The sequence below is a fragment of the Carettochelys insculpta genome, chromosome 3 (assembly GCF_033958435.1).
Source record: "Carettochelys insculpta isolate YL-2023 chromosome 3, ASM3395843v1, whole genome shotgun sequence".
Taxonomy (NCBI): Eukaryota; Metazoa; Chordata; order Testudines; family Carettochelyidae; genus Carettochelys; species Carettochelys insculpta.
This window is the reverse complement of record NC_134139.1, coordinates 65,916,579-65,931,304: the sequence shown is the minus strand read 5'-3', so window position 1 is coordinate 65,931,304 and position 14,726 is coordinate 65,916,579. Positions and strand designations below refer to the sequence as shown.

General features: G+C 42.9%; 2 protein-coding genes across 3 annotated transcripts in view; one reads left to right on the top strand and one right to left on the bottom strand.

Moving 5' to 3' along the window:
• SCCPDH (saccharopine dehydrogenase (putative)) overlaps nucleotides 1–14,726 on the top strand; it is a 406,234-nt gene that overhangs the window by 101,251 nt on the left and 290,257 nt on the right. The gene's annotated exons all lie outside the window — the stretch shown is intronic.
• Nucleotides 1–14,726, bottom strand: part of LOC142011125 (histone-lysine N-methyltransferase SMYD3-like) — a 412,110-nt gene that overhangs the window by 315,726 nt on the left and 81,658 nt on the right. For both annotated transcript variants that reach the window (XM_074990064.1, XM_074990065.1), the window contains exon 2: nucleotides 4,954–5,017. In XM_074990064.1, the coding sequence (XP_074846165.1) occupies nucleotides 4,954–5,017 (64 nt within the window). The remainder of the gene's footprint in view (nucleotides 1–4,953; nucleotides 5,018–14,726) is intronic.

Here is a 14,726-nt window from a genome sequence, read left to right as displayed (position 1 = left end):
GTTATCTAGTCCAGCCCCCTGCTTCAAGCAGGAGCAGCCCCAACTAAATCATCCCAACAACGACTATGTCAAGCCGGCACTTAAAAACCTCTAGGGACAGAGATTCCACCACCTCTCTAGGTAATGCATTCCAGTACTTCACCAGCCTCCTCGATGAAATCGCATTTCCTAATGTCCAACCTACACCTCTCCCTCTGTAACTTCAGACCATTGCTCCTTGTTCTGCCATCTGTCACCACTGAGAACAGTCTCTCCCCATCCTCTTTACAGCCCTCTTTCAGGAAGTTGAAGGCTGCTATCAAATCACCCCTCCCTCTTCTCTTCTGCAAATTAAATAAGCCCATATCCCTCAGCTTCTCCTCATAGGTCATGTGCTTCATCCCCCTAATCGTTGCCCTATGCTGAACCCGCTCCATATCCTTTCTATACTGAGGGGCCCAGAACTGGATGCAGTATTCCAGATGTAGCCACACCATTGCTGGGTAGAGGGGAATAATAACTTCTCTAGATCTGCTGGAAATGCTCCTCCAAATGCACCCCAATATGCCATTAGCCTTTCTGGCTACAAGACCACACTGTTGACTCATACCCAGACTCTTGTCCACCACAATCCCCAGGTCCTTTTCTGCTGCACTGCAATTTAGCCAGTGAGTCCCCAGCCTGTAACAACACTTGGGATTCTTCAGTCCCAAATGCAGGACTCTGCATTTGTCTTTGTTGAATCTCATCAGATTTCTTTTGGCCCAATCCTCCAATTTATTTAGGTCACTCTGGACCCTATCCCTACCTTCCAATGTATCTACCTCTCCCGTGGCTTAGTGTCACCTGCAAATTTGCTGAGGGGGCAATCTATCCCCTCATCCAAGTCATTGATATAAATGCTGAACAATACTGGCTCTAGAACCAACCACTGGGCACGCCACTTGAAAATGACTTCCAACCAGACATTAAGACATTGATCACTACCCCTGCTGGGCCCGTCCGTCAAGCCAGCTTTCTATACATCTTACAGTCCATGTATCCAATCCATAATACCTTAACTTATGGACAAGAATGTTGTGGAAGACTATCAAAAGCTTTGCTAAAGTCAAAGTATATCACATCCATTGACTTCCCCATGTCTACAGAGCCAGCTACCTCATCTTGGGCTGTGACTACACTATGAGATAAAATAGATTTTAAGTCAGTTAGCCCAATTTTTCCAAGTGCCTGTCCTCTCCATAAATTCCACTAGCTCGATCTATGGACCACTAAAATCAACATGATATCGAAATCCTAAAATCATAGTAATCTGAAAGATGTAGTGTTCAATACGAATTTAGAATTCCAAATGAAGGGTAGTGAGAATACGGCGTGTCTTTAAATTGAATACATTAGCCTCCACAGATGTCCCATACATGTCTCAAAATGCATCACAGTTCTCTGCTCTGGCCTCTCACACCTGCACTGCTCTCAACTGCAGAGGAATTAAGCAACAGGAAGACTGTTGTAATTTTGCATCTGCAAGCCTGTGGCTGTAGGGTCATGAGAGGCTGAAAAATCTTCTTTTTCTTTGCAAGGAGTGCAGCTGTGGGATCTGTGGCTCTGTGTCTACCTCTGCTAACTGCCTTTATCTCTGCACTGCCTGGCACCAGCCGCTGGCCCCCTGTACCATGTGTCAGCTAGACTATGGGTGGGGTCATGCTTTTCAGCTGGTTACACACTGAAACCTCTTTTCAGCTGGTTACACGCTGTCTTGACCACCACACCCTCTCTCTTCCTTCCCCCGGAGGTGCCACACAGTCTGGAACATTCCCATGCCCCGCTGCATCACATGGCTTGACCCTGAACCAATAAAAGGACATGCTGCACAAAGTGCCAGGAAGCTTGCAGGCAGTGAAGGTCATGATTTTCAGGGGATGGCTGTAGCCAGGAGTCTTTTAGACAACTGGGAGATGTCTCCCTCAGCAGTAAAAATTTTCAGGGGCTGGCTGTAGTGGGGGTTCTTTTAGCCACCCCAAGCCATGTATGTTTCAATTAAGGCAATGTATTAGCTATACAATGACCACGCTTGTCAAAGTAAGTCTTGCAGCGGGGAATATTCTTGCCCTTTGGGTCTTCTTTTCCAGGTAGAAACCTGGCTGTAGTCTAGGGTCTTTTAGCCTGATGAATCATTCAAGTTTCAGTACAGCAACCATGTTCACTTAGACATAAGGGTCTTCTTTGGTAGGAGGCCTAAATCCAGATAAAAGTTCCTGAAAGGGCCTCCATGGGCAGTCACAATTTTCATGTCTGTCAAAAGCGTATGGTCTTTAAGCCACCCTGGCATACTACTGATGATTCATTCGTATTTTAGTGTCGCAACCATGTCTACTTAAGCAAAAAGGTCGTCTTTTGCAGGCGGCTTAAATCCAAATTCAAGTTCCTGAAAGGGCTTCCATGGGCAGTCACGATTTTCATGACTGTCAGAAGTGTTCTGTCTTTTAACTGGCCAGGGCCATTTCTGATAATTCATTCAAATTTCAGTGTAGCACCTATGTCTACTTAAACATACTTAAGATGGCAGGATAAAGAAGGAAATGAAATGTAGGAAGATGGCATCATATACATCATCTACTTGTGGGGTCAGAATGCAATGGGTCTCAGGGAACTGTGGGATAGGCTCCCACAATGCACTGCAGCAACACTTGATTTAAGCTCAGTTTAAGCTACTTGTGTGTGGCAACAGTAAGTCAATTTTGTGGGAGCATGTGGGAAGGTGAAAATGCTCAAAATCGAATGGCTAAAATGCAGCCTTAAGAAATCAGTTTTAATAAAATCAATCTTCTCTCATAGCGTAGACACAGCCATAGAAGCTAATCGAATTGGTCAGGCACGACTTGCCCTTGGTGAATCCATGTTGACTACTCTTGATCGCTTTCCCCTGTTCCAAGTGCTCCAAAATGTATTCCTTGAGGATTCCCTCCATGATTTTACCAGGGACAGAGGTAGGGCTGACAGGTCTATAGTTCCCTGGATTGTCCTTCTTTCCTTTTTTAAAAGATGGCCACTACATTTGCCTTTCTCCAATAATCCGGGATCTCTCCTGATCTCCAGGGGTGCATCTACACTTGCATTCCTCTTTGGAAAGAGGTATGCAAATTAGGTGCCAAATAGAAAATGCAAATGAGGTGCATATTTGCATATTTGGCACCTCATTTGCATATTCTTATTTTGAAAGAGCTTCTTTCGAAAGAAGAAAACCAGTGTAGACACTGCTCTTCCGAAATTAAACCCCATCTTCAAAAGAATCCTTCTTCTCTTTATTTAATGGAAAGAAGGATTCTTTTGAAGATGGGGTTTACTTTCGAAAGAGCAGCGCCTACACTGGTTTTCTTCTTTTGAAAGAAGCTTTTTTGAAATAATATGCAAATGAGGTGTCAAATATGCACCTCATTTGCATACCTCTTTCAAAAGAGGAATGCAATTGTAGACACACCCCAGGAGTTTTCAAAGATAATGGCTAAAGGCTCTGCAATGGCATCTGCCAATTCCCTCAGTACCCTTCGATGCATTAAATCCAGACCCATGGATCTGTGCGCACCACCAGCTTTTCTAAGTAGCTCTTACCTGTTCTTTTCCCATCGTGGGCTGCCCATCTCCTTCCCATACTGTATTGCATAGTGTTGTGGTTTGGGAACTGATCTTGTTCATGAAGACAAGCTGAGGTAGCAGAGGGTCTGTGTACCCCAGACAGAGACATAATAGCAAAATAGCATTGGCCATTTATTCAACACCTTGGTTCTTGGGTAGTCTTTTGACTTTGCAGCCACTATCACTGTGATTTCGGGGAATGCAGTGCTGAATTTCAATACAGGAGTGTAAATGAAAATACATGGTGAAAGGCCATGGACAATCAAGCCGTGGAAGTCTGTCTCCTACCAAAAGAATATAGGACAAAGCACTGTAGACAGCTTCCAAATATCTAGGACACACACCATACCAATATTCAGCAAGAAATATTCTTGAAACCCACTTTTTTAAATGGATTATCTTGGACTTGGCACAACATACAAACAAAAACAAAAAACACACTAACTTATAATAAATAACACAGGAGCAGAGGTTTATTGAAAACCATATTAAACTTGTAATCTATCACTCAATTATCCACAGTTTTCCTTGCCCTGCTTGCAGACAGGTGTTTTATAGGGCAGTGGACAAACAGTGTCAGCTGTTCTGGAGACAGCCTGCCAGGAGTAAGCTGGGTTGAGTTGTGCTTCTGTTTTAGGGATCACCCTGCTTTCTCTCTGTGTTCTGGGATTCTTGTGTATTATTCTTCTGTAGTCAAACAAAAAAAGCAGTGCTACTTTCCAACCACCATGAATATTTTATGTTTTTATCTCATTTCTCTGCATGTGTGTATGACAAGCAGGTTTTTATGACCAGGTAACTCTTAACCACAAATTTAAACTTACTTTTGTTTGTTAGTTCATTCTATTGATGATAAACAGGACAACCAGGTAAAGAAGTAAGCCTCAGATCTAAAGCCATAATTTAAAACACACACGTGTGTGCACACAAACAAAAGAAAGTGGCATTCAGATTCAAGACCCTCATAGTTAATGTGAGGCATGGGGATAATTGAAAAGTTAGGCCTCTTATTTAAGAAACTAGACTTGGGCATTCAGTTTTGAAAGTCTTAGCCTAAGTAAATAACAGGAAGAGCTAGGCTGTGAGCAAATTATACATGACCATTATGCCTGCAATAGTTGTTTTAGTTAGGTAGATTAAAAAACATTAAGCAAAAGCTGCAACCAGAGGGTCTTTTTTTTGTAGCTCATTGTTAATACTTGTTGACTTCATGGATTCCATAGATGTCAAGGAACTATTAACAGGTAATGGTAACACCACAAATGCAGTAAAAACACCACAGCTAAAGAGTTAATATTTATCTTCAGTAGCTTGTCATTATTTTTAAAAAATAATCATTACCTGACAACGTGAATCACAGTATCTGGCAACTTTGCACCGAGAGCATCTAAGTAGTCGCTCACTCCTGCAAGAAACAACCTGTATTAGTTAGGTAGGAAAAATAAAACAAAAATATTTCCAAATATCTGAAGGAAAAAGGAGCCACAAAAAGGACAAAATTGCTTGACACACATTTTCTTTAGTTTTACATGCAAAGCAAGACCCTAAGAGCTAAATTTTAATTTCCTTCCTCTTACTGCACAGTATCTTACTCTGTAAATAGTTTATTTATGTACTGGAATTAATGGGACTGCATGTGTGTTTAAAGTAAGATCATCAGTGTTCATCTCCATACTGAAGTAGAGTCTCCTAACTCTCCAGGGAGCTAACAAAATAGGAATCATTTATTTTTCTTGCTTTGCTAACATACTATCAAAGAATTAGATTTTGTGGTTATTGCAATAGAATCTCAGCCGATGATTCTGCACAGCTGGATGTTGTCAACTTTGGAGGCCAGCAACATGATGATATGTTGCAAGACAAAATTCAATGCCCCAGATACTGTTCATCGCCCACCTTACACAAGATTGTTGGTATGAATCTACAATTGTGACACTGAGTTATTTGCAATGTGAAGCTGACCGGGAAGGGGAAATTAATGCCTTAGAAAGATCACCTGTGATTGGTTAAACAATGTGACTAAAGTAAAAAAATTCATCTGAAAAAATCTACTAGAAACGTACAGTGACAGATGATTCCACAAAGTGCCTCCTGGCATGAAATTCCCTACTGCTGTCTTTATCATTAGTAATACAACAAGCTGAAAACTTGATTTGGGGAGAAACTATAATTTACTAATTAAAGTTCTGTAAATTATTAGATGGTGAAGAAATATTTAGCATGAAGTTATGCAGAAAATGAATCAAATTTACATGTCATAAATCAAATTCTGCTCAGCTGCACTGGCTCCAGAATACACATTCCAGTGCATTCCTTTCTGTTTCTTAGCTGTCACAGCACTAGCTAAGAGCCCACAGATTTTAACTTTTTAACTTGGGCACTGAGAATATGGCACACAATCTCAGAAGAGACTCAAGAGAGGAGACTAGATCAAGGACCCACTACCTAGCGAGACTGTAGAATCATCCTTCCTACATTGTGAGAATACTCTTTGGAACAGACAGTTGGACACACTTCTCACACAAATTCACTACAGACTTAAGCATAAAGACACACAGCCAGTCTGACAGATGTTTAGGTTTGACAGCCATTATACACAACATTATTATTATTATATTAGCGCATTTTTCCATTCCTCCAATGTCTTCCCTATAAACAGCTGAAATTGCATTACAAACATCAAGGGTGTGTCTATACCGCACATTAAGGAGCAATCACAGCATTGGTAGGTGTACCATATTAATTTTAATCTAGCTGGCACAGGTAGAAACAGCAGCATAGATGTGGTGGCATGGGATTCAGCACAGCTAGCAATCAGATCATAGTGAACTCTCACGTCTAGCAGCCCCGGGACCAGGAGCTTGCCAGATATTCCAATATGCCAGATTTTCCAGTATGCTCTGGGCGGGACACCACACAACACCACACCACACCACACCGGGATTCACGCTGGGCAGCTCACACATGGCCATGCCACAAGCTGCTCTAGGTGGGGTACTGTGCCAAGCACTCTGGACTGGTCACCGTGCCACATGGGGGAGCCACTTTGGCAGACTCATGAACAGCCGCCTGTGCCTCTCTCCGTGTGATAAGCCGCTCTAGCCAGCTTGTGCATGGCTGTGTCACAAGCCACTCTGGGTGGGGCACTGTGTAGGGAGCTGTTCTGGGTGGCTCGCGCATGGCCATGCTGCTCTGGGAAGGAAAGCGGAGGAACCGCTGGCCGCTCACACATGGGATATAATAGCAGTTAACTGAGAAGTCCGGTTACTTGAATACTGGTTAAAACTGAGTTTACTGTACTCTAAACATCATGCAGGGCTTGCACTGTGGTAGCTAGCCTGTACTGCAGCCTGTAACCTCACAGCTACAGATCTATTTTTACCCATGCTTGCTAAAAGCAAGATAGCATGGGTATACCTACCTAAGCTGAAATCCCCACTTTGCTTGCAGTGTAGACATACCCTCAACACTCTGCAAGATACATAAGGCAGGTAACAATCTCAATTTTACTCAGGAGGAAAGAAAGGCAGCGGGAAAGAGCCAAGTGATTTGCACCAGTTTATACCTCAAGGACCCAGCCCCATAAGAATCGTTTTGCCTTCACAGGGATCCCCCAGGGATATAACGGTCTGCCGTGTGGATCACTTTGCAAGTTCAAATCTTAAAATCAATAGCAGAGCTGTCCACAGAAACTAGAGGTGATATGTTGGACCCCTCAACTCAAAGAATTTTGTCATTGACTTCAGTAGGGTCAAAATTTCATTGTAGGCCTGACTTCCAATCTGGTCTTTTGACAACCAGACCATTTTTCTTTCCTTTATTTAAATAAAATTGAACACAGTTACCCCCAATTCTTAATCCCTGATCTTATTCTAAATTCATAGCAAATGGCTTGAAAAGTCATATGTCCAAATAAAGTGAGATGGCACCAACTTGGTCAGAAATCTTAACCAACAACTTCTTCTGAGCAGTGACTTGGGTCCATTGATTCCAATAATTTGTGACTAAGGATCATAAATACAGAATGCCAAATAAAATTGATCTCTCTTGAGCACAGACAAGTGTCCTTTGTGCCACATGTGAAATTCTCACTGGTGTAAATTCTGAACAATGATCATAACTAGCAGCATTACTCTAAGTTATTGTATCAATGTGAACTAAAAATGCATGAATATTGGCATATTTAAATGCATTACTGATTTAAGTTTGCCTTTTAGGATTCTTGTAAATGATGGGGGAGCAAATAAGAAATACAGTAGCATCTCAAGATTCGTGAACATTATTCGCTAGCGGCCAAGTGGCTGCTTCCCCCGGGGCCCCAGGCAGGAATGCCGACAACCACCGCTTCCCCTGGGGGCCCAGGCAGGAAAGCCAGCAGCTGCCGCTTCCCCTGGGGCTCTGGGCAGGAGGGCTGGCAGCCGCCACTTCCCCCAGTGCCCTGGGCAGGAGCAGTGACAGCCGCCCCTTGCCCCAGGGCACTGGGCAGGAGTGCCGGCAACCACCACTTCCCCCGGAGCCAGGGCACCCCTCACATACGTGAAAAATCAACATTCGTGAGGGTTCTAAACATGGAACCCTCACAAATGTTGAGACCCTACTGTACACTAAATACAAGAGGTATTAAAATACAGCCATGTACATATGCGTAAATAAAAAATAAAACCAAATTAGGTAATGTACAGAAATATTTAGAGAGCATTCATGACGGTAAACTGTGGTATAAATATATGAATTTGGGTTTCCATTATTCTTTCAATGTAGCAAAGCCAGTGATTTCAACATATAAAGTACATATGATGGTGTGAAGTGGTTTAACAATTTTATCTACGTTAGATTTAACATGCATTGTCACCAGTTGTGAAGCCATAAATGAGTCAAACTGGTCATTCCACATGAATGCCATTCTTCGCATATTAACTGTCTTAGGCTCCAAGACCTTCGGAGTTGAGCTCATGATACCAACACCTTTCGAGAATATCCTGTGTGGTCAATTGTATACAATACAACTAGCTGAAAGAAAATATTTTAGAAATCTTTGAGATTAAAATCTTGTTTGTATCACCATACCTGCAAAGTAAAGGGCTTGCTATCATGAGTTCAACTAGGAAGTATTTGGAGCATTAAAAACTAATTTAAAAAAATTAAGTAGTACCTAAAATACATTTCCCATACAAAATGGTGTTGTGATTTTGGAAACCAGTGTCTGGGAACAATCCAAAGCTAGAATATAGTGCTGGAATGTCCCCTCTCCAGTGATATAAAGCAATCATTTCTGGAACCCAGAAATAACAGAATTCACAGTGAGTAAAGAACAGGAGTATTTTTCATCAGGGATACAGGATAATCTTCAGGAAATCTACCTTTATTTCTAAAAATGGGGCATATCCTCCATAGTTATTTTAGTTATGTCCATAACTGAAATCTTTTCTCCACATGACTGAAATCACTGACAGCACACACTACAAAAAAGAAACTGAGGAACCACTTGATCAAAACAATGGGCACAAAACAGACATCAAAACACTCCAGATCCACAAACCAGTTAGTCAACATTTCAATGCAGTGGGGCATTCTGTCCATGACCTAAAAGGTATGTGTGTTACTGAAGAAGAATTATCGCACCGTTCTGGAAAGGGAAGCAGCCGAGCTGGCTTTTATATTCAAATTCGGCACATTAACACATGGTTTAAATCGTGATGGGAACTTTCTGAGTCACTATTGGGGCTCGTCTGCATATTTGGCTCAGTCTAATTCTTGACCTTCCCCCCCGACCCCTCCACTCTTTGATTTGCTCACCTTGATTATCTTTTTTTGATTTGTCCTCCTTGCTTACTGTTTTTCGTTCTCTGTGCCTTAAATATTGAGCCTGTTGTGGTCTGGCTATGGTCTGAAGAAGTGGGTCTGTCCCACGAAAGCTCACCTTATGAACTATTTTGCTAGTCTTTAAAGTGCTACTTGACTGCTTTTTGTTTTGAAGGAGGAGTATGGCTTTGTAATGAACCTCTATGACAGTGTCACATTCCATTACTAATGGATAATGCACTTGCACTGCTGGGTGACTATTCAAACTTGACTTTCATCCTTACACCTCACAAGTATTCTCATGAGGCTGAAGCCCTGTTCACTGGTTCCCTAGGTTCCAGCTCAAGTGTAGGTATTAAGGCCAGCATAGCCATCTAGTGTTTATGTCTGTGGGGTTCTGGGCTGTACCACAGTGGTTGTATTACTGGAATGGAAACTTCCATCTGGGCACTCAGGCCTGCTTAGGACTTCTTATAGGACATTTTCTAATATTTTTATTTATAGGACATATTTCTAATATCTTCTTCTAGGTTTCAAACCTTGAGCATGGATTTAGCTGTATCAGAAACAGAGCACTACTGCAGATTTTTCCTTTCTGTAAGGTTTATTGAGGGATGCAAGTTCAGGCCTGGAGAGGTCCTTTTAAGGTTCTAAGGCAGATTTGTCTTTTAATCTAACCTATCAGGGATGGTGATAGGTCCTGCTGTGAGTGCCGGAGACTGGACTCGACCTTTCAAGGTCCCTTCCAGTTACATGAGATATGTATATCTGATATGTATGTATGCAATCCTATTTCAGGTTCACCCTATTTTTCTGGCTCATCTTGAGTTAGTCTCTTAACATTTGCTCAGTTAAGTTAATTTTGAGCAATGTACTTGATTTGGTGATTCTCTCTCTTTGGCATTTGGTTTTGTAAGGGTCCAGAAAAGAGCGACAAGAATGATTAAAAGTCTAGAGCAGGCGTGTCCAACCCGCGGCCCACAGGCCGCATGCGGCCCTGGACAGCTAGTAATGTGGCCCCACAAGATCGTAAACTTTTAACATTAATATGTGATTTATATACATTAACTACAGTATATATTTTATATGCAGCCCAATACAATTCCTCTTCACTCAATGCTTCCCAGGCAAGCCAAAAGGTTGGACACCCATGGTCTAGAGAATGTGACCTATGAAAAAAGGTTGAAACAATTGGGCTTGTTTAGTTTGGAAAAGAGAAGATTGAGGGAGACATGATAGCAGTTTTCAGGTATCTAAAAGGGTGTCATAAGGAAGGAGAAAACTTGTTCTTCTTGGCCTCTGAGGATAGAACAAGAGGCAACGGGCTTAAACTGCAGCAAGGGAGGTTTAGGTTGGACAATAGGAAAAAGTTCCTAACTGTCAGGGAGGTCAAACAGTGGAATAAATTGCCAAGGGAGGTTGTGGAATCTCCATCGCTGGAGATATTTAAGAACAGGTTAGATAGATGTCTGTCAGGGATGGTTTAGATAGTACTTGGTCCTGCCATTGGGGCAGGGGGCTGGACTCGATGGCCTCTCGAGGTCCCTTCCAGTCCTAGTGTTCTATGATTCTATGTCGGCCGTGGCTACCATAGAACCCCTCTTTTGAAAGGGGGATGCTAATGAGGTGCTGCCATGCATATGCAGTGCCTCTTTAGCATACTGGTGGCTATGTGTGTTTCAAAGGTGCCGCTTTCTAAACATGCACCACCAGTGTAGATGGGGGCATTTCAAAAGAACCCCTGGATTTTGAAAGCCCCTTCTTCCCTATTGTTTTTTGGAAAGAAGGGACTTTTGAAATCCAGGAGGTCCTTTCGAAAGGCCCCCGTCTACACCAGTAACGCGCGTTTCAAAAGTGGCGCTTTTAAAACGCGTGTGGCCGCCATTATGCTAATGAGGCACTGCATATGTATGGCAGGGCCTTATTAGCATCTGCCAAAGTGGCCCATTAGCATCCCCCTTTCAAAAGGGGGTGCTAGTGTAGCCACGGCTATCCTGCCTTCCTGGCACAATGAAACCTTTATGTTGCTTTAAATTATAACGTGAGGAAGCAGTATGCCGAATTTGGTGGCCCTAACTCTTACCAGTTAGGAGGAATTTTTGATCAAAACACACAAACTCTATAAAATATATAACAGAATACTGCCAACAATCTTTGGTGTCTGCCCTCCTTTTGACTGTCTACCCTGAGGTAGGCTCTCAGTCATGAGCAACTCCAGGCAGCCTGATACCAGGTATCAGATAAACATTAACCACAACCATAGGTGTAAAAACCTGTTTAATTGGTAAGATTGTTACACAGTAGGTTTAACCAGTTAGCCAATTAAAGGGACGGCAGCTAGGGACACCGCTCCAGCTCAGCAGGTCTGGAACAGCCTCCCAGACAGCCCCCCTCTGACTGCAGAGCAACGAAGGGTCCTGTGGCACCTTATAGACTAACAGAAAAGTTTAGAGCATGAGCTTTCGTGAGTTAACTCACTTCTTCAGATGCTGGTCCTGGAAATCTGCAAGGCCAGGTATAAATAGGCCAGAGCAAGGCTGGGGATAACGAGGTTAGCTCAGTCAGGCAGGCTGAGTTGTATTGTCATCAGTAGATCTGGAGGTGTGAACTTGCAGTACATCAGGGGCACAGGCTGCTCTGACCCAGCTGGAGCATCCCTGCCTGCACACTCCAATGAGGCTAGAGCAGCCCAAGCGGGGAACACGGAAGGCCAGAGGCACTTCAATCAGGCAGAGCAGCCCCAGTTTCAGGTGTGTTCCAAGTGAGGGCGCTTCAACAAGGGGGCCACTCCAGCCCAGCATCCCTGCCCACAATGACCCACAGGGCGGGAGCAACCCCCTGGCCCATTTAAGATGAGGCTTACCAGTTAACCATTAACATCCCTATTCACAGCAACACATGTAGTTATAGCTAACATATTGAGGCTTTTCTTGTGATTCTATTTATTCACACTTTTCCCTTCCTTTAAAGCAGAGTGGTCCTCTTCTTCCTTTTTTTCTGAAGTGTGATCCCCTTTGAAATCCATGCAGGAGCTTTTTACTTGCTGTTTTTATTTCAGAATCTAGGCTTGCTCTTTTAACTGCATGCCATGTTGCACTAATTCTCCCAGCAATTTTTAGCCCGCACTGTAAATTGGTACTTCAGTCTGAGACCAGAACGTGCAAAATCTATTTGGGTTTGGTTTTTACTTTTTAAAATAAAACCCTGCTGCAACCAAGAACAAGCAACAGCAACCAAGAACAAGCAACAGCAACCATTGATAAATGTCAGTCTTTCATAGTGTTGCCAATCAATTTCTGGCCTTAAATAATTATGTAACACTTACAATAGTAAATTATTAGGCCAATAAGGTGGGCAAGATGGACAAATTTATTGGACAAATTTCTACTGGAAAAAGAAAATCTTTTGAGCTGCACAAAGCTTGTTTCTTATTGCACCAACTTCTGATGGCAAGAAAGCTCTTACCTCCCCCACCTTGTCTTTTTAATATTCTGGGTCCAATCAGGCTACAACTCCACTGCACACTAGAATAAACCATTAACATTTTGGGTCCTGTATGCTCAAATGCAGCTGAGTACTTAATTTAAATGCAATGAAATTTTGTAACTAGATGGGGATGACAGCATCCTGACACCACAGTCAGTCCAAAGATAATAAACAACCGTAAACATACACTAAAGGCTAGATTGTGACTAGATGTCCCACTTCCTCTAGAGCTCCTGCATAGTGAGAATTCCCAGTCCTTGCATTACCAGATAGGCTAATCCCCACAAACAGGGTACAAAGGGAGTAAGGAAACTGCAGGGCATTAACCAAAGCAGGAAAAAGACTTGCTTCACTTTTTCAAAAGTTTTAACAGGTTCCTTTCTTGTTTGCAGTCATGAAAACACTGTGCCCACATTCTTCATTCTACCTCACTCGGTATCTAAGGCACGCCCAGATCAAACCATTTTTCAGTATTGACACATTTGTGCTGACCCTTCTCACCTCAAGGTATTTTTAAGTCTTGAATAGCTCTTCTAACACTAGGACTCTTTCTTTCCCTTTTTTCCAATGTGTTTGTGTAAGCCACATGACCACGAAAAGGAGGTTAGACAGATCAAGGAGAAAAGCTGCTCCTTATACTTGCCTTCCGAGCTCAATCTGTCCTCTGCTAGGCTGAGCATAATAGACAAAGACATACTGATATTCTTCTGATGACAGATAAAAGTAGTGACACAGCTAATGGAACAATTACAAAACTGCTGTCAAAACTATATTCAAGTTCACAAATTGTGCAGTGAAAATCTATTAAGAAAAGTCAGCATTTGAAAGCCCGTGATAAACCTCCTAGGACCCAGAGTGCCCACTCTGGATTAAGATTCTCTTTATTTACTAATGCACAGCATGTTATGCCTTGTGGCCCTGTACTGTTTCTTGGGAGTGTGCCTTTCCTACAGATAGGCCCAGAGCTTTCAGTTTATTTAAGGAGCAATACAGTGACTGTACCACTCTTAAAGCTTGTCTCCATTATGACAGGAATCAAGACCGAAGTGACTGATCCACAAGATGTTGATTTATCTTGTCTGCTTAGACACAATAAATTGAGGTCTGAGAACTCTCGCATCTATGGTAGTACTCCACCAACATAAGAAGAGTAGCCAGCATCAATAAGAGAGCAGCCCCTGCTGAGTTTACCCCACACAAGATGCTGCAGTAAGTATGCTGACTTAACACACAAATCGTGTAGCTGAAGTCATGTAAAGTAGACTGATGGAGGGGGTTAGTGTAGATGGAGTCTTCAGGCTTCAGCATCCGTTATTCCAGGGGTGGCCAACCGTAGCTCCTGAGCCACATGAAGCTCTTTGAGCCATGAAATGCAGCTCCTCTTCAGAGCTACACATCGGAAATGCCATCCACTGCTTTTTCCATGTGCCCCAGCACTTGGTGGGAGAAGTATGTGGCAGCAGCAGCTCTGAGCCAGCAGCAGTGGTGGCGGTGGCTCTGATGAGTCACTGGCATCGAGTTAGAGAGGGGCAGGCTGGGGGTGTCTGGCTTTGGGGAAGTGGGAGAGGCTTAGAGTGGGCGGCTGGGGTTGCCTGGCTCTGGGGGAGGGGAAGGGTAGTGAGCCACTTATTATATATTTATTTTTATCTATCTATACATACAGATAGATTAAAATAAATATATAATACGTGGCTCTTTGCACTCTATCCACGTGGCCTTCTGCACTCTGTCTGTGGCTCTTCATTTCTCACTGGTTGGCCAACCCTGCATTGTTCACTCCAGTATCTTTAGCAAAGCCTATTTGACCTGGCTCCCTGCAAGCATCT